This window comes from Herpailurus yagouaroundi, unplaced genomic scaffold, assembly GCF_014898765.1.
Source record: "Herpailurus yagouaroundi ecotype Mexico unplaced genomic scaffold, PumYag 29, whole genome shotgun sequence".
Taxonomy (NCBI): domain Eukaryota; kingdom Metazoa; phylum Chordata; class Mammalia; order Carnivora; family Felidae; genus Herpailurus; species Herpailurus yagouaroundi.
In genome coordinates, this window is record NW_024412377.1 from 34529636 (window position 1) to 34552158 (window position 22523).

Below are 22523 nucleotides of genomic sequence, written 5' to 3' on the forward strand. Positions count from 1 at the left end.
AACATTTTTCAGAAAAATCTTCAAATTTTTCCTTAACAGAGAATAAATGCATTCATGCTTTCTTCGGCTTGAATATTAGTAGTGTTAAAACCATATGTTTGGTTATTTCAGGTCTGTAACAGTGTGTTTAACAGCTGGGACCAGTTCAAAGATCATTTGGTAATACACACTGGTGATAAACCCAACCATTGTACTTTATGTGACTTGTGGTTTATGCAAGGAAATGAATTAAGGAGGCATCTCAGTGATACTCACAATATTTCAGAGCGTCTAGTAACCGAAGAAGTTCTTTCAGTAGAAACACGTGTGCAAACTGAACCTGTGACATCAATGACTATTATAGAACAAGTTGGGAAAGTGCATGTGTTACCATTGCTTCAGGTTCAAGTGGATTCAGCACAAGTGACTGTGGAACAGGTCCATCCAGATCTGCTCCAGGACAGCCAAGTGCATGATTCACATATGAGCGAGCTTCCAGAGCAGGTTCAGGTGAGTTATCTAGAAGTGGGTCGGATTCAGACTGAAGAAGGTACTGAAGTACATGTGGAGGAGCTGCACGTTGAACGGGTAAATCAGATGCCAGTGGAAGTACAAACTGAACTTCTGGAAGCTGAGTTGGAACAAGTGACCCCTGAAATCATGAACCAGGAGGAGAGTGAGACCACCCAAGCAGATGCTGCTGAAGCTGCCAGAGAAGATCATGAAGATGCTGAGGGTTTAGAGACCAAAACAACAGTGGATTCCCAAGCTGAAAGGGCAGGGAGTGAAAACAGAACACCTATGCCTGTTTTAGAGTGAAATAACAAATGAATATATTTTTAAATTAATGTGTTGGGTTTTTGAACTGATCATGGGCAGTGTGACTGTCCTTAAGCTAACAGACAAGTGGACCAAAGTTAAAGTCTTTCCTGTTGTGAACTGTTTCTATTGAAACAAACTGATTCCAATGCCCACCCACCCCCCCCCCACACACACACACACTTAACGCCACACAGGAGGGATCTTTCCCGTAAGTAATGGGAAGCTTTGAGAAGTATTATTTCTGGAAACTTAAATGGATTATATTCTTATTATATAGTTGGGTACGAATGTATCTATTTTCATTGTGATAAGGGTTCTCCCTTCTCTTTCCCAGGTCACGTCCTTTCTCAGATTTTTTCCATGTTGTAAAATCAAAAGTAAAATCATTAGAATACAAATTCGTGTATTCTAATGCATGTTAGAAAATTGAATATATAGGAAACACAAGGCTGCATGAAGAAAAGTACATTGTTACTGTGCAGTTAAATTTTGGCTTCTGGCTTTCTTTAGTTTGAACAAACTTCTTGTCTATACTGATAGTCACAAATGTCATCTCTGCAACAGAAACAGTGGTGGTGGCAAAATTTGTAGAATGTAAAACAAAAAACAAAAAACAAAAAAAACCCACACACACCCATGTGCCTTTTCAAAGCCAACTAAACTTCTATAAAACATCTCTGGTTCTTTCAAAGTTTGTGTTGTAAGGAGCGATGTAGGTGTTGCTGTAGTACTTTGTTTTTGCTTATAATGGCAACTAGCAATTCTTTTTCTTGGTAACTTAAGGTAGGGTGAGAAATAGCATTTAATGGCAACTGAAGGGCCATTTCCGATTGGGAAAATTCATTTATATCTGTGGTAAACTTTTTTTTTTTTTTTTTAATGAAAAGTTGCACTAATATTTTACCACCAGATGAAAAAAAGGAGCATCATTTAAAAATTAATGTATTTAAAGTAAAGTACAGAGAAAAACATGTATATAATATATCAGGCTTTGTTTTGAATGAATCTTTTTCCCCGATCCTTAATGTAAAGATCTTGTGCTATAACTTTTAAAGCCATACAAATAAGAGTGCTAAACTGTGGACTTAAAAGTAGGTGTGTAAATATTTTTAATCAGTATTACTTGGAAAATAAAATATAACAACCACATAAAATAAACCAATATGCTATTTTCTTTACCTGTTAAATATTGGGAGATATTTACATTTTTAAAGTAAAGTTTAAAATTATGTGTTCATGACTCGTTTTTCTCTTTACTAGTATAGAAGTGGTTTCGTGGTCCAAGATCTTCATTCATTTGTATTAACATGACTGATACGTGAATTAAGATATGCCGTTCTCAGTATGCACCTCTAATCCCCAAAAATCAATTCAGAAGAACGGGAGGAGGAAGAGGTTGGCATTTGTGGTTCTTCCACTGTGGGGCACAACAGCCAATGGAATTTTTTAGGAAGAGCCTATTTTTAATACACTTTCTCCTCTTACCTAGTGTGTTTAGTTTAAAAGAGCAGTTCAGCTTCTCCTTTGGTAATCCTAGTGGCTCAGTGGTATCCCATTTATGACCTGTCTCAAAGGGAATGGCTTCCCACAAGTGGAGAGGTCACAGATTTAGAGAATACAGGAAGAGGAGATTGAGTTTTTATTTTAAGGTTAAAAAAGTATATGAATATTTCCAAGTCTGTTCTGTTTGGCAATTGGACACTTACACAAAGCTTACATAGGTGTTTTCTTTCTTCAAAGTCAGAAAATGATAGAACTAAATTATATTACATGGAATTTTCAGTTTGCCTTAAGATATCCAGGTTCCTGAGTTAGTTATAACTTAAAAAGAAAAAAAAAAATTCCTGACAGATCGTGGTTTCAGGTATGTAAGTTACTAGTTAGTATCTAGTGAATTTTGAATGCTGAAAATAGCTCATGATGTCCCCTTTAAGCCAAGATATGAAGCGAGATTTATTTTTAAACATAATCTTAAAAAGGCTCTGACCACAACGTCGAGATCATGGACAAAGGCACAACAAAGTATTGAAAAGCACAACAAAATACTAAAAATTTAACATTTGAGCGTTCAGATTTGGCAAGGCCTTTCAAAACAGGTTTGAGGGTCAGATACAGTTCCTTTTACTTTTCCCAAAAGGTATATAGGCTTTATCAGTGTATCCTGAATGCCGGTAAATTTGATTGCAGAAGGAGAGGAAAACTACCCACTGGTGGTAAACCATATGTTGATTAGGCTTTGCAGTTTGCAAAGCATTTTACATATAATAAAACAACTATGAAAACCCATGATGTGCATTTAAGAACTGAACTGAATATTTTGTTCCTCTCATTTTACTCCTAGTGGGGTTTTTAGGTCTACAGTGGCAGCTGGTCCTTAGAGTGCCAGACACTGATCAGCAAAGGAATCCCACGAGCACGGCAGAATGATAGATAGGAGAGCCTCTTCTGTCTCCCCTATTCCACCGATCTAACACACAGCAGTGCTTGGATTCTCTAACACCAACTGGGTGTCCAACAAGTCACTTTTGACAACAGCCAAGAGTTAGCGTAGACTCCACAAGTTAAGTGATCAGTAGTAGTAGCACAAGACTGCCCTTGCTTCAGACGGTAGCCACAAATGGGGTACCAAGGATACCTGCACTTCTGCCCTGCCGACTACAAATCAGGGGTCCCCGCCCCCTTGTCAGATTCAATACACTAGAACAACTCAGTACTGAGGAAGGCACCACACTTCTGAGTATAGTTTTATCATAAAGGATACAACCCAGGGGCTCCTGGCTGGCTCAGCTGATTAAGAGTATGTGTGCGACTCTTGATCTCTGAGTTGTAAGTTTGAGCCCCACGTTGGGTGTAGAGATTACTTAAAATCTCTTAAAAAAAGAAAAAAGGAGGGCGGGGGGGAATCCAGGAACAGCCAAATGGTTGCAAAGGGCAAAGGGGGTTGGGGGAGTGGAGTGGGTAGAGCTTCCAGGCCCTCCTGGTGCTCCACCCTCCCTGCACATGGATGTGTTCACCAACCTGGGAGCTCTTGTAACCCCTTAATCTTTTTCTTTTTCTTTACTAAGGTTTCATTACCTAGATGTGATTGATTAAATCATTAGCCCTTGATTACTGAATTCCCTATCCAGCCCTTCCATCCTGGATATCTTGGGGTGTGGCTGGTAGTTCTAGCCCTCTAATCATGTGGTTAGTTCCTCTGGCGACCACTGCCAAGATCACCTCATTAGCATAAACTCAGGGATGAGCAAAAGGGAGTTTATGATTAAAGACATCAGGAAATCCCAAGGGTTTTAAGAGCTCTGTGCCAAGAACCAGGGTCAAAGACTGGATACATATTTTTTTATTATACCACACCTACAATCTGAGATTCAAAGGAACACTAAACAGAACTCTAATAATACATGTAAAACCCAGAAGTTTTTTGAATATGTACAAAAAGAGAAGGTTCTTATAGTCTTACTAGTTTAAAAATGCTACCATCCTCATACACTATTGAAAGTAGGAATATTTTCGTGGAAATGTAAATGCTTCTGTTTCTGCTACATTCAACTTGGAATTAAAGATTTCAAGATTGAAAGGGTTTTTGAAGGTATAGACTACCCACTTGATAATTGGAATAAGCCAACAGTACTGAGGCCTAAATATAGATAAAAGTCTACACCAGAATATCAAGTGTGTCTTTAATGAACATCTTCAATTTAGCATGGGTTGTTTTATTTTTTATTAAAAATTTTTTTAACGTTTATTTATTATCGAGAGAGAGACACAGAGCATGAGCAGGGGAGGGGTCGAGAGGGGGAGACACAGAATCTGAAGCAGGCTCCAGGCCCTGAGCTGTCAGCACAGAGCCCGACATGGGGCTCGAACCCACAAACTGAGATCATGACCTGAGCCGAAGTCAGTTGCCTAGCCAACTGAGCCACCCAGGCACTCCTAGCATGGGTTGTTTTAAACACATGATCAGATGACCATTAAGGTGTTCACATGGAAATAATGCTTTATAACTACGTCATGCAAAATTAAAAGGAAATGCCTGACCCTAAAAGTTTAGCCTGATTCTGTTGGAGAAAATAGCTTTGCTTTCATTAGGTTAACACTGTTGGCTGCATCAGGAGAGGGGAGAACCTAAGCTCAATGTTTATCAGATATAATGTTCTGAGCTGTGCTATGGCTGTTACAGAATTTGTCATAAGAGATCTAAATGAGAAGCAGCAGGAATTAAAACTATTAAACCCTCACCGCCAACAACAATCAATAGGATCCTCTGTAGTTAACTGGAGGCCCAGAAATGTATTGCTTTAAAATGGTAAATGTAGAGGCTGTCATTATAAATGTATTCTGACCTTATGGGGATATCTTAAAACTACTCCGTGTTGTATAAACATTGCTTCGTTAATCCTGTTGACGCGGTAAATAGGAAGGCAGGCTGTGAATGCAGTGTTTTCTTCTTCTCACCTTTCCTAAAACCTAATATCACACATAATTATTCACCCACCTTGTTGGGCATTGCACCAAAATATAGGCCAGGATAGAAAAATCTTGTAACCTAAAAGCATCATTTATGAATCACTTAGTATATGCCAAACACTTAATCATCTCAATGACTTCATGAGGTAAATATAAATGGAGGAAATTAAGAGAAGGAGGAGATGAGAAACAGCTGGTAAAGAATGGCGCCAGTATTTGAAACCAAGGAAATTGACTCCATAGGCACAGTCTTGATCACTAAAATACAGTTACCTTTGTATGAGATCTCTTTGTGGTTGACAACATGGGATTGCACAGAGCAAAAGCTAAATATCCATTTTCTTTTTGGAATCCACATCAGCCCTTGATAGGTTTTGGGGCGGAGGGAGCAGGAGATCAGAAAAGCTGGCAAGATACGTGCAGCAAAGTGTCTTTTTTTTTTTTTACATTTTATTTATTTTTGATAGAGACAGAGCACAAGTGGGGGAGGGGCAGAGAGAGAGGGAGACACAGAATCCGAAGCAGGCTCCAGGCTCTGAGCTGTCAGCACAGAGCCCGACGCGGGGCTCAAACTCACAAACCGCAAGATCATGACCTGAGCCGAAGTGGAATGCCCAACCGACTGAGCCACCCAGGCGCCCTGCGAATTGTCTTTTGATGTCTCCTTGCTGACTCCTTGCCCTGAGACCATACTGTCTAGGTAATTGTTCTCCAATTTAGTGTGCGTCAGAATCTTGCTAAAACACACATTGATAGATCCCACACCCGGAGTTGCAGATTCAGTTGGTCTGGGTTAGGGCCCAAGAAATTGCATGTCTAATAAGTTCCTGGGTACTACTAATACCCTCAGTCCTGGAACCACTATCAGTTGAACAGCAGACATAGGCCACTTCAAGAAAGCACAGATGAGTAGCCAGTGAAATGGACCTTTTTGACAGTCTTTTTTTTTGTGGTGTAGTCAGGTGCTACTCTAAAAATATCCTGTTAACTATTGTTCACGTTTATCATTTATGTAATGGACTGGACTAAGGCAGTTGTCTTAGGTTTTATAATTTCAAGCAAGAACATTGTGCTTATTTTCAATAAATCATTGCTTTTCTGTTTCTAAAGTGAAAATGCCACAAAGACAAGAAATGTTAGAGAATAATAAGAAATTAAAAGCCAGAAATTCAGAATAATGGACTAGGAATACTTTGCTTCTTCTGGGTAATTCAAATACACTTTAGACACAAAATCTTAGCTAATATCTGTTGAGAAGTAAATGCCAATATATGAATTCACTTAAGAGAATAGCTGATCATTAGCTGTGGTTTTGCGGTCTGGTAAACTGCCTATATGAGGACAGAAACTGTCCTGTAAAATAATAGTTAACTATTAGACACAGCTAGGAAACACTATGGAGGGAATACTATGGGTTCAGAACCCTGGCCCAATTAAAATGGGGCTTATTTAAAACTAAAGACTCAAAGGTAATGGTTCAAATTTGATTTTTATAAATTTTCATAAAAAATAATTTTGCTCAAATATCAATGGGCCCGGGGCTCTTAAACTATTCTTCCTTGCCCAATTGTAAGTAATACCCAAGTGCCAATTATAAGAACATATTACACTAATTGCTGTATGTGGTTACACAGTCAAGAAAAGTGTGGAATAAAATTGCTACAACCGTGAGAATCTCAGCGACTCAAATTTCATGGTGAAAACTGCATTTTAGTGAAAATTTCTCAAGATCGCAGTTTGATTTTTTGTTCTTTCTTTTTCTTCTCTATTTGTTGTATTTTACCTATGGAAGAAAGTTCAATATTGAACATTAGACTAAATGACGAGGCAGGAAGATCTCAAGTGAATTAGATAAAGTACCAAGGATATCGATAGAATTTAAAATTTTTTTTTCAATGTTTTTATTTATTTTTGGGACAGAGAGAGACAGAGCATGAATGGGGGAGGGGCAGAGAGAGAGGGAGACACAGAATCGGAAACAGGCTCCAGGCTCCGAGCCATCAGCCCAGAGCCCGACGCGAGGCTCGAACTCACGGACCGCGAGATCGTGACCTGGCTGAAGTCGGACGCTTAACCGACTGCGCCACCCAGGCGCCCCGATATCGATAGAATTTAAGCTGACTGGCAGAGGCAGGGGCAGTGGCCCCTCATTCAGCCACTGAAATTTGTGACCTCTTTCTTTTTTCATTTTGTTATTACACCTATACAAGTAAAAGATTCACATATTTTAGGAAATAAGAAAGTAAAAAAATCTACTCTAAGACCCATTAACCAGAAATAACTGTTGTTAACATTACATGAATATATGAATATCTATCTCTACACACACACACACACACACACACACACACACACACACACACGTGAGAGCAAGAGAGAGAGAGAGAGAGAGAAGGAAAAGGAGAAGAAGAAAAAGAAGAAGGAAGAGGAGAGAGGGAGATGCAGAGAGGACTTTTTAAAGCAGGATTACCATGCTAGTTTTAATTCTTTCAGTTTTATTTTGCTTAATTTAACAAATAAGCAGAATAAAATGGTAAAGCTCAGAAAAATCTTTCTTGCAAGAAATATTAGTTCCTTTTTTTAAATTTTTTTTTAATGTTTATTTATTTTTGAGACAGAGAGAGACAGAGCATGAACGGGGGAGGGTCAGAGAGAGGGAGACACAGAATCTGAAACAGGCTCCAGGCTCTGAGCTGTCAGCACAGAGCCTGATGCGGGGCTCGAACGCACGGACCGTGAGCTCATGACCTGAGCCAAAGTCGGCCACTTAACCGACTGAGCCACCCAGGCGCCCCAAGAAATATTAGTTCTTAAAAGATTCTTATAAAGTTAAGGACAAAGGATTTCAATAAATACTGATTGTGATTCATTTTTAAACTGTCAATTGACCTCCTGCTGTGAAATGATGAAATTGGCATTCTCATGCTTCCACCTTGTGATCTTGTTGTATTTGCACTGACAAGGCTTATAAAATCAGTGTGCAGGTTCAACAGCTAATCAATTACAGCCAAGAGAGAATTCGTGAAATATCAGATCTGAAGAAATTACCAGAGTGTAAAAGAAGTTAAACAGAAGGTAAAAATCTGGAAAACATGAAAAAGGACATGAGATAGAATGAGCTCTGACATACATAATGTCCAACTCGAAATCCTAAGAGAAAGGTAAAACATGGGAGAGGAGTCATATTCAAAGAGATTGGGAATTTTTCTGAATTGTGGAAAGACATGAATTGTCAGATTTAGGTAGCACACAGATCCTAAACAGGATAAAGACATTTTTTTTTCCTGGAACCACATACGCCTTTTGAGTTGCAGATCCAGCTCTACAGCGCTATGCAGTCTTAGAAAAGTTTTGTTTTATCTCCTCTCCCAAGATTTGTCAAATATCCCTATCAGAGGAAAGAAGGAAGGAGAGTAGGAATAGTCCAACCCCAGGAATAGCCCAGGTTCACATTCAGCAGGGATGCAGTGTACCAGGTAACAATATCCAGAAAATGAGTAGAATGTCCCCATATGCCCTAGAATAGTACCAAATGTGGAACGATCCCTCAGAACTGGAAATAACAAAAGTAGCTACCACTTATTAAGCACTTATTAGAAGAGCGCTGACCTGCTTGGGGCCCCAACTACTTAGAGACTGTGATGAAAGGAGCATACTTTAAACACTTTCAGTGGGGGATCCTCCCACCAACCACTCCAAGCACATGGACTCCAGGTTAAGACAACCTAGTTAAACTGTTCGCCAGTAACTTTATCTCATTAATTCTCACAATTCCCAGAGGACAGATGAAAAAATTGAGGTTAGAAGATGCTTGCAACTAAAGAGTTCATACAGCTAATAAGTGGCAGAGCTGGGAGTCAAGGTGTAACTTTATGACTCAAAGGTCTAAACTTTTAGCCACTGCCAGGAGGCTCTCAAAGCATAGAACAAGTACCTCCTGGGTTAGAATCATCCAGGACTACTTTCTGCCAACACAATGTAGCAGGGTTTACAAAACTGAGACTAAATGGACTTTATAGGTTGTTTCTTTTGGAAAGTAATATTTTTCTGACATTAAAATATTTTTTTCTGACATATACGTCCATTGTAGAAAAAAGAAAAAATGCTGAAAATATTAAGGTTATTTAAACCACCTGCAATTCCACCAGTTCACAAAAAACATTACCAATATCTAGTGTATTTCCTTCTGCTCAAACATATCACAAATTTGTATCATTCTGCTTTGTAACTTTTGCTTTCACTAAATATGTTGAAAATATTTCCCCATACTCTTCAAAACAACAATTTTTAACTTCTATATGCTGTTACATTGTAATCAACCTACCGAATGGCCCTTTCTAGGAGAAAACAACACTTCTTTCAAGTGGAGGGAACTGAATGAACAGTCCGTCCTATATGACTGGGGTCCCAGGACTTTCAAGGGAAAGGAAAGCGTGAAGGAACAGTTCTGATTTGAAAGGGAGTAGACCCCAGCAGAATAGCTGCAGGAGAAATAGGGGTGCAGGAGGCTTCTGGAATGGAATCTGGCCAATGGACTTCAGAAGTCGTCTCTGATGCTGAAGTTTTCCTTTTCTGTGATAGCCTCAGGTCTTCAGTAACCTTCCAAGCCACTAGAATCTAGTATCTACGATACTCCATGGGGGCATGATGCAAGGGTCTATGAGAGAGTCCATGTTCGATTGTGAGTTTGAAGTTCTTGGCTTCCAGGCAGTTTCCTTATGAACTCCTATCCTGTGTATTGTCATGTTATAGGATTCAAGGAGTATTTTATATGACATTTGTAAACATGTAAACTCTTACCCTGCTTTAGAAAGAAAACAAGGGGCACCTGGCTGGCTCATTCAGTGGAGCATGTGACTTTTGATCTCCGAGTTCTGGGTTCCAGACCACAGATTACTTAAAAATAAAATCTTTCAAAAAAGAAAGAAAGAAAACAAACTGATGGCATGTGCTATCTTAGAGACTGCTCTTTGATAAGTTTATTTTTGAGAGAGAACGAGAGTGTGAGTGCATATGAGTTGGGGAGGGGCAGAGAGAGAGGAAGAGAGAGAATCGCAAGCAGGCTCCACACTCAGCACGGAGCCCAGTGCCGGGCTGGAACTCACAAATGGGGAGATCATGACCTGAGCCAAAATCAGGAGTTGGATGCTTAACCAACTAAGCCATTCAACTAAAGACTGCTCTTAAAAGAAAAAAAAAAAAAATGCCTCTTATCTTTTAAGGAAAGGGCCTCCCTTTAAAGACAAACCTTTCTCACAGAGAACTTTTATCCTGTAAAGTAGATAACCACTCTCATCAAACAAGGAAGCAAACATTCCAGGTTGTTTTGGTTTCTCGCCAATCTCAGTGGCCAGTCCCTGGAGCTGTCCAAGGTTTTATTTCTTCCTCTTCCTCTTCCTGGCCCCTTCAATCACACAAAGAGGCATCAGAGTGAGGAAGAAAAGCACTGACTCTGGAGTCAGACTGCCTAGGTTTGAATTCCAGCACCAGCATTGGACAGCTGAGCAGTCAAAAACCTTTCTGAGCTGTTTCCTCATCTGTCCAAAGAGATGGTAATAATACCTAAAATAAGGTTATTGTGAGGATTTAATCAGTTACTCTTTTGAAAATATTTATAATAAGGCCTGGCAAATAGCAAAACAAGGAATCTTTGGGTTCCCTAATTTCTACCATAAATAGATTTAAAACTCACTCATCTACACTTTTGCTTTTGTAAATATTGCCCTGGCAATCAGGAAGACAGAATCTGGGAGCATGAGGAGGTGGAAAGAGTGCTTGCTGAGCTGCGACTTAGGGTGCTGGTCTTGGCTTTGCCATTAACCGAGCTGTGTGATCCTTGTTAACTGACCTCTCTGATCTCACTTTCCTCCTCTGTAAAATGAAGGACTTGAACTTCAGTGGATAACCTCTAGTTATCCTACGGGTTTTGCTAGTCTGTGAATCGCATTCTCCGCTCAACACTCAATTCAGTGACTTGGCTTCCTTGTTTGTAAACTGTAAAAATATTTGGCACCTACCATTAGCCGGAGGGTTATAGCTGGGGAGTAGGCAAGAGATTAGGGACTCACAGTCTAAATGACACCATAGGAACTGGATATATTGTATGGGAGGGATCCGGGCAGAGGGTGGCATTAGCACTTCTTTCTGCAGAGCCTAAACCCTGCCAGACTCACCCGAAGGAGCTGTCACGGTGGGTTTGCTGGAAACCCCGTTCTGCTGGTAAGCTTGCTGGGTCCCGGTCTACCAAGGACACGGGAAACCTTTGATCAAGAGGCTCGAGAGGCTCAGTACGAGGCGTGAGCGGACGAGAGCTGTGTCAATCCTCTTTTGGCTGTGTCGCCGGTTCTCATCCATCCCGTAGGAGGGACTCTCTCTGTGAGAGGGCCAACCCCCCCCCCCCTTCCTCCAGGGTCTGCGATGGGTGTCCCCGCGCCGCGCACCCCCCCCCCTCCCTCCAGCCCCTCCTTCCTGGCTGCCATAGAAACCGGCCTACGAGGTCCGGGCCCTAGTCCCGGAGCCTGACCGGCCCCTGGCCCCCTCCCCCGGGCCAGCCCCCCGCTCCCTATTGGTCCTCCGGGGAAACGCTGCGGGGCGCCTCTGTCCCCGCTGCAGAGCCCGAGCCGGGGCCAGCGGGCGGGGTTTGCCGGGGCCGCTGTCGGTCAGGTCCGCGGTCCCTGACAGCTCAGGGAGCCTCCCGCGCGGCCGCGGCGCCCGCCACCCACGCACCTCCCGCGCCGCGCCCGCTTCAGCTCCAACCGCCCCCAGCTCCTGGCCCCGCGCAGCCGAGTCCGTGAGCCGGGCTCGCCACGAAGGTAAGCGAGGGCCGCGGGGCTCGCAGCCAGCACCTCCACCCCTCCCGCTCCTCCTCCCCCAGGCTGCTGACCTGGTGGCGGGGGGAGGGGGGGTGGCTGCGAGCAGCGCCCGTCCCCGGCAAGCCGAGGGGGAAAAGGGGGCACGGCTCCCGGAGGGGCGAGGGCGCGAGCTGGGCGCGGGAGAAGGGCAGGCGCTCCCAGGGGCGAGCGCGAGCAGAGGGCGTTGTAGCCGGAGGCGCAGGCGAGCTGGTGCCCGTGCAGTGTGCGGCGCCCCTGGGTCTGCGCGCGCGTGTGTCCCCGCGTCCCGGCACCGTGCGGGCCCCCGCGTCGGAGTGCGCGCCCGCACCGGAGCCCGGGAGGGCGGCTTCGCGCCCGGCCCGGCGCGCACCTGGCGCGGGGACCCGAGCCCCAGGACGTGAGCCCAGGTGGGGACCTGCGTGACCCGGACTGGCAGAGAGGGCGCTGACAGCGAACGGCTGTGGCCCACCACACCCCACACCACGACGCTCCCTAAAGAATCGTGCTTTTTGAAAGACTGTACGAGTAAGGAGGAACCTCGTGTCTTCCCGGATGTCCCTTCGGGAGTATTAGGAGCTCCAGGATGACCAGGAAAGAATGGCAACGGGGTCTGTAAAATGACATTTCTGATCAGCTTTTGTGTTCCCGACACAACACCTGGGCAGATGGAGAGGTCAAAGTAACAGATAAAGGTGCTCTTGGGGCAGCAAAGATTCAGTCTTCCGCATTTTTTCCTTCCCTTCCTTCCCTCCCTCTTCTTCCCTCCCTCCTTGCCTCTCCTCCCCCTACCCCCCCCCCCCTTTTGGCCCCCCCCCCCCCCATCCGCGTTTTCGTCCTCCAGAGTTTAGTAGACAAGAGGGTTCTCTGTTAGACCCACCCTCCCCCACCCCACTTCTCATCCCGTTTCAAAATGGGAGCAAATGAACCACATTCTTAGCTCTTACCCGTGCAATTCAGACAAGTTTGGAAATTAAACAAATCGCGTTTGCACTCGAGTCCGCGGGAATCCAAAAGGGAAACAAACAAAACCAGACCGAAAAATCTATTCCAAGTTAAGTCAAGATTTCAACGCGGGATCTAAAAGGAGTATTTGTGTATGGCAATACGTTGTGTGTGTGTGTGTTTTAATGTTTGAAAAATATGTATCACTCAAGCTTGCATCATCAGTATTCAATGTGATTCACAGAAGCGCTTCAAAAGATGGTTTCTGTTAGTGTTGCAAAAAGCACTTCTAATTTTGGTTGCCATGGTAACCGAAGAAGTTGCCCCGCGCGCCGTTGATGCGCAGCCTGGCTGGAACCAGGAACTGTTCGTGAGATCTCCTCACGTCCCCTCATGTCACCATGGTAATAATAAATGAGCTTATAAGATACTTGTTTCTTTTCCTTAAAATACTAAAGCCCAAGCATGTTGTTTTCAAATTTTATCTTTCCAGAGTTTGCAATTTGTGACACAGATCTTCCTTCTTAGACAACTGAGTGTAAACACTGCCCTCCAGCCAATCAACCCCGCTGGCCCAGCTCTCTCCCCACAGCTGCTGCAATAAGGGGGGGAAGCATGGAGGAAAAGAGTGTTTGGTGTTAAAGGAATCCTGGCCTTGCACCACATCCCCCTCCCCATTTAGCGTTTTATAATTTGGAGTCCTAATCAGCTCTCTAATTAGGAGATGGGGAATGTGGGTGGGGGTCCCAGAAAGAGGTGAATGGAGGAAAAGCTAAGTCCTGCTCTCCATGGACTCCTGTTTTGTGCGCTGTTGAATTTGCCTCATGGGTTTATTTTTGGCTTGACCACTGTTAAGTGGTGAGCCTGGAAAAACCTTTAGAGAGGCCTTCCTCTGTGTTAGGAAAAAATGTGGATTGGATATTTAGTTTGAGGTGTGCGCTTTTTTCTAGTAACTACACTGCATTTAAAATAAAGGCAGGTTTGTATGAAATCTAAATTTCCCAGTAATAACAACATGTAGGCCATAGAGCCCTCTATGCTCTTGATTTAGCCTGAGGTTTTCAATTAAGATGGATTAATTTGGGGGAAGCAGTAGCATCATTCAGATACTTTTCAGTAGCAAATGTTGGTGTCTTCAAAGAACTATAATCCTTTATACAGTACATCCACAATTCCTGAGCAGTGAATCCTATAAAATCAATTTTGTACATTGATGGCACATGATTGGGAAGTTTGGAAGCTCCTAGACTTACAGTTTTAAGAGAAGAAAAAAAATACTTCGTCTTAGTAGGTTAATGTTTATAGCCAAATACGTAGGTTCATTTTGAAGAATTTAAAAATTAAAATATAACGTGAAATCCACCTTCATTTTTTGAGTCTCATTATGGTATTTCTCTAAGGACTAAAAAAACCTCAATTCATTGGCTGATTTTCTTTCGGTTGCTGAAAGGACCAGCTGTTTACAAAACTAGTCTCATTCTATTGTTGCCATCTCCTATCATCATTCTTTAAAAAGTTTTTGTGGAGAAAATAATTGTTTTTTACTTGCTTAATTTTTAAGAACCTCTGGCTCTTTCTTATCAAATATTCTAATGGCTCTGTAAAACACCTCTCCTTGGTATTTTCTATACAATGAAATGCATCAGACAGTCCTTAGATCCTTCTAGGCCCCCCAACCCCCACCCAGCTCTTCAAAATGGAGCCCCAGTCTGAACCAGTTCTTTCCTAGTCCTGACATACACCAGCATTCTGAGATTTCCCTTCACTTCCTTTTTGTCCCCATTCTCTGTTCTCTGGTTTTCCTCTGTGTTAGTTTACTGCTTCATTTTCTGAAGCACCCACTTTGGTAGCTTCTTAAGAAAGAGTTATGGGAAATAAAATTTTGAGACCTTGCATGTCTGAAAATGTCCTTATTTTACTCTTGTACTTAATTGATGGTTTGCTTGGGTGTAGGATTGACTGGAAATTAATTCCTGTCAATTTTGGAAGGTATCGGTTAATTGTTTTCAGCTTTCAATGTTGCTGAAAGTTCAATGCTATTCTGATTCTTGATTCTTGTCATGATATCTATTTTTTTTTCTGTCTGGAACCTTGTAGGATTCTCTCATTGTTTTGTGAAGTTTCACTAAATATGAACTTGCTTTCTACAGATTATGTTCCTCTACCTACTGGTCCTGAGGAACTTGTATCCTGCTCTTCTGGGGAATTAATGATATAGACATACTTGGAAAATCATTCCATTTTATTGGTTACTTTTCATTGTCACATATTGATTATTCTTGATTGCATCAACTCAAGATATTTAGTTTTGAATACTTGGTTGCTGCTCTTGGGAATCATGCATGCTGCCAGGCCATCCTGCATTCCATTTCTGTTTTCTTACCACTTTTTGTCTTTTAACAATGATCAGTGCTCTCATTCGTATAGGGTCCTACCCTTAGCTCTACAAATAGTTTTTATATTCTTTGTGTATTTGCTTTATGGGACATGTTGGTTTTACAATTAAATTAGAGCACAGCGACAGTACATTTGCTGTGGACTAATCAATGATGTGATGGCCAAGTCTAAAATAATGAGGCATCCTCCATGCCAACCATTGGTGACCTGCAAGGTAAATATTTCTCTAGAATGTAGACTTGTTCACCCTCTTTTTTGCATGCGAGGCAACAAATCCAGAGATATTAAGTGTGCAGTCATTTCTCCGGAGTCCCTTTTATTTATTTATTTATTTATTTATTTATTTATTTATTTTAGGGTCAACAATGCATTTTATTATACATCTTAGATTTGTACATTTCACATATGCTTTTAAAGCTTCAATTAACAGACAATATAAAACAAATATATATATATATATATATATGTAGCAGTGGTTCTCAGGCACAGAATGTAGGAGGAGACTGGAGCATGTTTTTCCCCTTAACACAGAGTGAATATTCTGAACCCAAATAGTGAAATGTTTCCATCTGACCTAGCTGCCTTTTTGATTGAATTTTATTACACTGAACTGCTTTAGTAGGCACGATGTTGCTAACAGGAAACAATGAGACTCAAATTTGTAACCTGTATTTTCTTGAAGTCTGTAAGACCTAAATGATTACTTTTCTCCCGATAGAGCTCCAGGATCATCCCGTGAAAATAATATTGCCCCTAACATATCTGGAACATCAGCCTCAGAACCACTGCCCATGGTTATTCAACGTCTTCAGGCCTCACAGGATGAGGTAATGGTATGATGGATTTCTTCTCAGTGTTTCTGGAAGGTGCTTTCCTCATATCATAAGCGTCCTCATCACGTTCCCTGTTGCTGGCCAAATAGTACTCGATGACTGTCCCGTACACGCTGTAGCCCGACTGCTTGTACATGTTGACTGCAACTTGGTTAGATACTCTTACAAAGAGATCAACAAAAAATCCACCCTTTCTTTCTGAAGTCTCCTCTAATAACTCCATAAGTTTAGCAGCCAAACCAAGGCATCGAAATTCTGGAGGGGGGGGGGGACAGAGAGAGCCGTGACATGCCCGTGCCATTCTTCCCTAGCTTCGGAGCCTTCTGCTTTACCCGTGATCTAACCCGTTAACTCTCCACCAGGTGTCTCTGCAATGATGAAATACCCTGGCCAGTGGGCGAGGTACTGTAAGTAAAAAGGAATCCATTACATTTCTGTAGGTGGATCCAAGTTAATGTTGTCGAAGCGGAACAGGTCGTTGCACGTGAAGGCCCAGAGTGTGGTCATCGGCCGCCTCCTAGGCCAGCTCGCCGGGATCCCCACCTGCCCTGCCTGAAGTCGTTCTGCCCTGACTCCCTTTTAAACACTCATTCTTTTACCCAGCCTCCTCTCTCTCCTTGGTTACTTTGTCATATATTCTTTTTTCATTTTTAAAGTTTACCTATTTATCTTGAGAGAGAGAAAGAGGTAGAGGGAGGGAGGGGCAGAGAGAGAAGGAGAGAGAGAGAACCCCAAGCAGGCTGTGCACCGTGAGCACGGAGCCCTTATGTGGGGCTCAAACCCACCAACCATGAGATCATGACCTGAACCAAAATCAAGAGTCAGAGGCTTAGCTCATTGAGCAAACCAGGCTCTCTGTTCCTTTCTTTAAACCTGTTTTCTTTATTATAAAGAAATATTCTACTTCTTTGTTATAAACTATGTATCATAAAACAATATATATTCCACAGGTAGCAAGAAGTAGTTGTTAAGTCTTATTGAGTTTTAAAAATAAATTTTATAGTTAACATACAGTGTCATATTAGTTTCAGGGGTACAGTATAGTGATTCAGTAATTCTGTGCGTTACCTAGTGCTCACCACAAGTGCTCTCTCTAATCCCCATCACCTATTTCACCCATCCCCCTGCCCACCTCCCCTCTGGTAACCATCAGTTTGTTCTCTATGCCAAGGCTGTTTCCTGGTTTCTCTCTCTCTCTTTTCTTTGCTCATTTGTTTCCTAAATTCTACATGAGTGAAATCATATGGTATTTGTCTTTCTCTGACTGACTCACTTCACTTAGCAGTATATTATCTAGCTCTATCCATGTCATTGCAAATGACAAGATTTCGTTCTTTTTATGGCTGAATAATATTCCATTGTATATACATATGCCATTTCTTTATCCATTCATCTATTGATGGACACTTGAACTGCTTCCATAATTCGGCTATTGTAAATAATGCTGCTACAAACATACAGGAGCATGTATCCCTTTGAATTAATGTTTTTGTATTTTTGGCATAAACACCCAGTAGGGTGATTTCTGGACTGTAAAGTAGTTCTATTTTTAACTTCTTGAAGAACCTCCATACTGTTTTCCACAGTGGTTGTACTGGTTTGCATTCCCACCAACAGTACACGAGGATTCCTTTTTCTCCACATCCTCACCCACACTTGTTGTTTCTTGTGTTTACTTTAGCAAGTAAAAGTATCTCTCATTGAGGTGTGAGGTGATATCTCATTGTAGTTTTGATTTGCATTTCCCGGATGATGAGTGATGCTGAGCATCTTTTCATGTGTTTGTTGGCTATCTGGATGTCTTCTTTGGAGAAATGCCTATTCATGTCTTCTGTCCATTTTTTAATCAGATTATTTGGGGTTTTTTTTGAGTTGTATAAGTTCTTTATATATTTTCGATATTAACCCCTTATTGAACGTGTCATATGCAAGTATCTTTTCCCATTCAGTGGGTTACCTTTTAGTTTTGTGGATTGTTTCCTTCACTGTGCAGACGCTCTTTATTTTGATGTAGTCCTAATAGTTATACATTTGCATAGGGGTTAAGTCTTAATTCTGGAAATAGCTTTGCTGCATTTGAATCCTGGCTCTGTGACTTACTTACTATAAATGTGACCGTGGGCACATAGTTTGATCTCTTTGTGCCTCCCTTTTTTGGGCATAATAACAGCAGGTACCTTCTAGGATTGTTGTAAGACTTAAATGAGTTGGCTCATGTAAAGCTCTCAGAATGGTGCCCGGCACAAAATAAATGTCATTGTTGCTAGTATTATTGTCAAAAATACAGAAATAAATGTTAAAATGAAGGAAATAATCATGTATAAATCTCTCTCTAATCCTGTGTATAATCCCAGCTAGAGAGATTATCATGGTTAACATTTCAGAGGGTTGTTTTTGGTAGTTAAAAACAAAGAAAAAAAATTGACATACCATACATACAATTTTATTTGTTGCTCTTTCCATTTATCTTTATGTTTTGAGCTTTTTGCCTTGTTGTTGGATAGTCAGTATTCTCTGTATGACATATTTGTTTTCTTTTCTGTATTGATCCTAACACAGAGCCTTACAAATTAGGCCCTCAATACGTACTAATTGTCTGGGAAGCCAGCCCTTTCTTCTGGACCCTTTGGGCTTGGGGCAGGTATAAAGAGAGTTCCTCCCATCATGAATTTGAGAAGTCCCCCTGCAACTAAGACAGGTCTTATCTTTTCCTACGCAATAAAAGCATTCTGGAGATGGCACCTGAAAAGTGTGGATTCAGCAGAATGAGGGAATACTCGTGTGAAAATATGATGGAGGAGTGGGGGGTGGCATGGACAAGAACCTGAATGGAAGTAGCGAGGCATGACTCAGTAGGGCCACCAAGCTGGGAGGTGTGGATCTTGGCACATGCACAGCAAAGGCCAAGAGAAATGGCCTGATGTTTTGGTTTTTCCTCGCAGCCTCAGTGATTAGTTGAGGCTAGGAAGCCAGTGAGAAAGCTTCTGTGTATAGACACTTCCAGAAGTCCAGCCTGCTTTGATCTCCCCCATCTCCTTCTGAGAGATCTGACCCAGTTTGGCTCTTCCACAGTACATGACAGTCGCCTGCCTGCTTTCCTCACACAGGACACGTGTGGCCAGAAACAGTCACTTAGCAACTCTTCCACGGTTTTGGAATTAAGCCTTGAGCAGCCCCAGTGAGGATTCGTGTCTCCTCAGAGCACTGCCTGTAGCATGGAGGCAAATTTATGTTGGCGTTTTTGTGTTCTGTCATTTGCACATGCCAGAGAGTTACTATATCCCAGGAAGCAAAGATGTTATTCATAAGAGTGTGGACTGGGTGGCTGGCTGTGGCCGGAGACATTTAACAGTTCATTTAGAGGAGTACTTCTGTCTTGCTTAAACTCAGGCTTCCTTAAGAATCACCCTTTCTGGGGGCACCTGGGTGGCTCAGTCAGTTAAGTGTCGACTTCAGCTCAGGTCATGATCTCGCGGTTCGTGGGTTCCAGCCCCGCGTCGGGCTCTATGCTGACAGCTCAGAGCCTGGAGCTTGCTTCAGATTCTGGGTGTCTGTCTCTCTCTCTCTCTCTGCCCTCCTCCACTTGCACTCTGTCTCTCTCGCTCTCTCTCTAAAAAATAAATAATCATTAAAAAAATTAAAAAAAAAAAAAGAATCACTCTGTGCAGCACATAACACCCGTGTGAGAATCATTCTGTGTGGTCTGGTGGCTACTGTCTGGCAAGGAAGGTCAAAAAGATTTACCAAAGCTCTAAAACAATTGCATTGGTTAATATCTATAGAAAACAGGACATGACACTTTCAAAGGTTACTATATAGCAATGCTAAGTAAGGATGCTCTTGGCTTAAACCTGTTTGTCACACTGCTAGAATATTCAGTGAGTTGCAGATCAATGACTTAAAATTCTTTTGTTCAAGATTTTGTGCAAAATGCTAGATTATTTTGTGAACGTTGCCCACAGAGACAACGATTCAAATACAGACTATTAGTTCCATTCTTGGTTAACAAAATACACTCTGATCATACTTATTGAATCATGAGGATTTCTTTTAAAGCCTTTTAAACTTGGGGTGCCTAGATGGCTCAGCCGGTTAAGCATCTGACTCATGATTTCTGCTCAGGTCATGATCTCACGGTTTGTGAAATTGAGCCCCGCATCAGGCTCTGTGCTACAGTGTGGAGCCTGCCTGGGGTTCTCTCCCCCCTCCCCCCCCCAACTCATGCACTCACACACACACTCTCTCAAAATAAATAAATATTTAAAAAATAATAAAACCTTTTAAACTTTTCTGAGCTTTTAGTTTAGACAAATACTCCTCGGACATAATCAACACCACCAGTTCGTGAGCTGGTGTAGAAAGCGAAGAGGTACAGATTTGCTCACCCTTTATATAAATGCCTTAAATTCAACAAGACATTTTAATTTTTTTTAACGTTTATTCAATTTTGAGAGAGACAGAGCACAAGCGGGGGAGGGGCAGAGAGCGAGGGAGACACAGAATCTGAAACAGGCTCCAGGCTCTGAGCTGTCTGCACACAGCCCGATGTGGGGCTCGAACCCACAAACCATGAGATCATGAGCCGAAGTCCGTTGGTTAACCAACTGAGCCACCCAGGTGCCCCAACGATACATTTTTAGATGCCGCGTTTCCCTGTTTTCCTCACCTACGTTTCCTTATCTTAGTACTTGCTTGCCTTCAGCCCTCATCTGCTTCAGGAAGTTTTCCCTACACATTCACGACACGCTAGCTGTTCTCTGAGCACCCACTCTCCTGTGCGCATCTCTAGCCAACTGCTTTGTCCATTATATTTAACTGGTCTGTTTAGGTATCTACTTTGTCCCGCCAGTGGATGACTTATTCACATCCACATGACTCTTGGCGAGCACCTCAGACGGTTGGCATAAAGTAGGCAGGCACTTAAAAATAATGTTTGCTCAACTGGACATTTCATTGATGTTGATAGAATCTTCCATAATAGAGTGTGAAGGTAGCGACCTCACATTGCTTAGGGTGGCAAGAAGGTCAGGGAGAATCATCTCGCTTTCATCCTTCTTTCTAGCAACATCTTTTCGGGGGATTGCCTGCGACACTCACGGCTCCTGCTCGTGAGACCAGGTAACGCAGCAGCATCTGTTGTGTGTGAGGCACAGGCTCTGAGGTCAGAGAGGCCTGAGCTGGAAATCCAACTGATATTTCTTGCCTGTACAACTTTGGACAAGTTATCAAGTCCTTCTTGCGTTCAGTTTCTTCATCGTAAAAATGAGGGTAAATTGCAGGCACCTTTCAGGGCGGTTGTAAGGATTAAAGAAAATCTGTATCAACTAATTGGAACCAAATAATAGTAGCTATTCTAAGTTAAGGATGCTTTTGGCTGCAAGGAATAAAAAGAGGTCTATTAGCTTGGCTAAAAGAGGCTTATTTTCACGTAGAAAAAGAGATCTAGATAGGTGTCTTGGTCTGCTCAGGCTGCCATAACAAAATACCATAAAATGGGACCCTTAAACAACAGAAACTGATTTTCTCACAGTTCTGGAGGTGGGAAGTCCGATACCAGGGTGCCAGCAGGCTCGGGTTCTGATGAGCACCGTCTCTGTCTTTCAGATGGCCACGTTCTTGCTGTGTCCTCACATGGCAGAGAGAGGGAACTCTCTGATCTCTTAAGGACACGAATCCCATCGTGGGGGCCCTACCCTTGTGGCCTTATCTAAACCTAAATCCTGTCTCCAAATATCAACACACCGGGGCTTAGGGCATCAACGTGTGAATTCTGGGGAAGACACAATTCATATATAGCGAGAAATCATTGATAGCTTTGTTTTAGTTGCCATCAGAGACCTAGTTTATTGCTATCTTTCTGCTCTGCCATTCTTCCTCTTGCTCTCATGGTTATCATTTCAGTGTGTTTAGCTGGCCACGAAACCTCCAGACAAGGTCCACACAGGAAGAAAGGGAAAGGAGCTGGGCCACTTACAACTATGCCATTTTATGGGGAAGCATAAGATATCGAAAATCCCTTACTAAGGTCCCATTTGCCAGAACTGTGTCTCCAGGCCAGCCCTAGCTGTCGGGAAGAAAGAGCACGCGGGCTTCCAGCTTCTATAGCAGAAGTTGAGGAAGGGAGAAAAGAGTTAGTAAAGATGTTGAGTGAGCCAGCCAGCAGTGTTTGCCACACTCGTCACTTATTGATAGGGTGCTCATATGTCCCAGTTTGCCAGCGACAGCCCTGGTTTGCACCTGTTGTCCCAGTGTG

General features: G+C 42.4%; 2 protein-coding genes and 1 pseudogene across 10 annotated transcripts in view; 2 read left to right on the forward strand and 1 right to left on the reverse strand.

Annotated features, from left to right (window-relative positions):
• The window catches only part of ZNF131 (zinc finger protein 131), a 31216-nt gene extending 29180 nt beyond the window's left edge, over positions 1–2036 (forward strand). For all 9 annotated transcript variants that reach the window (XM_040496380.1, XM_040496402.1, XM_040496410.1 and 6 more), the window contains one exon: positions 112–2036. In XM_040496380.1, the coding sequence (XP_040352314.1) occupies positions 112–798 (687 nt within the window). In that variant the 3' untranslated portion in view covers positions 799–2036. The remainder of the gene's footprint in view (positions 1–111) is intronic.
• A 9824-nt stretch (positions 2037–11860) lies between these two features.
• The window catches only part of NIM1K (NIM1 serine/threonine protein kinase), a 66185-nt gene continuing 55522 nt past the window's right edge, over positions 11861–22523 (forward strand). Inside the window, exon 1 of the mRNA XM_040496474.1 lies at positions 11861–12080. The gene's annotated coding sequence lies outside the window, so the exon portion shown is untranslated. The remainder of the gene's footprint in view (positions 12081–22523) is intronic.
• LOC121044334 (N-alpha-acetyltransferase 20-like) lies at positions 16163–16933 on the reverse strand (annotated as a pseudogene).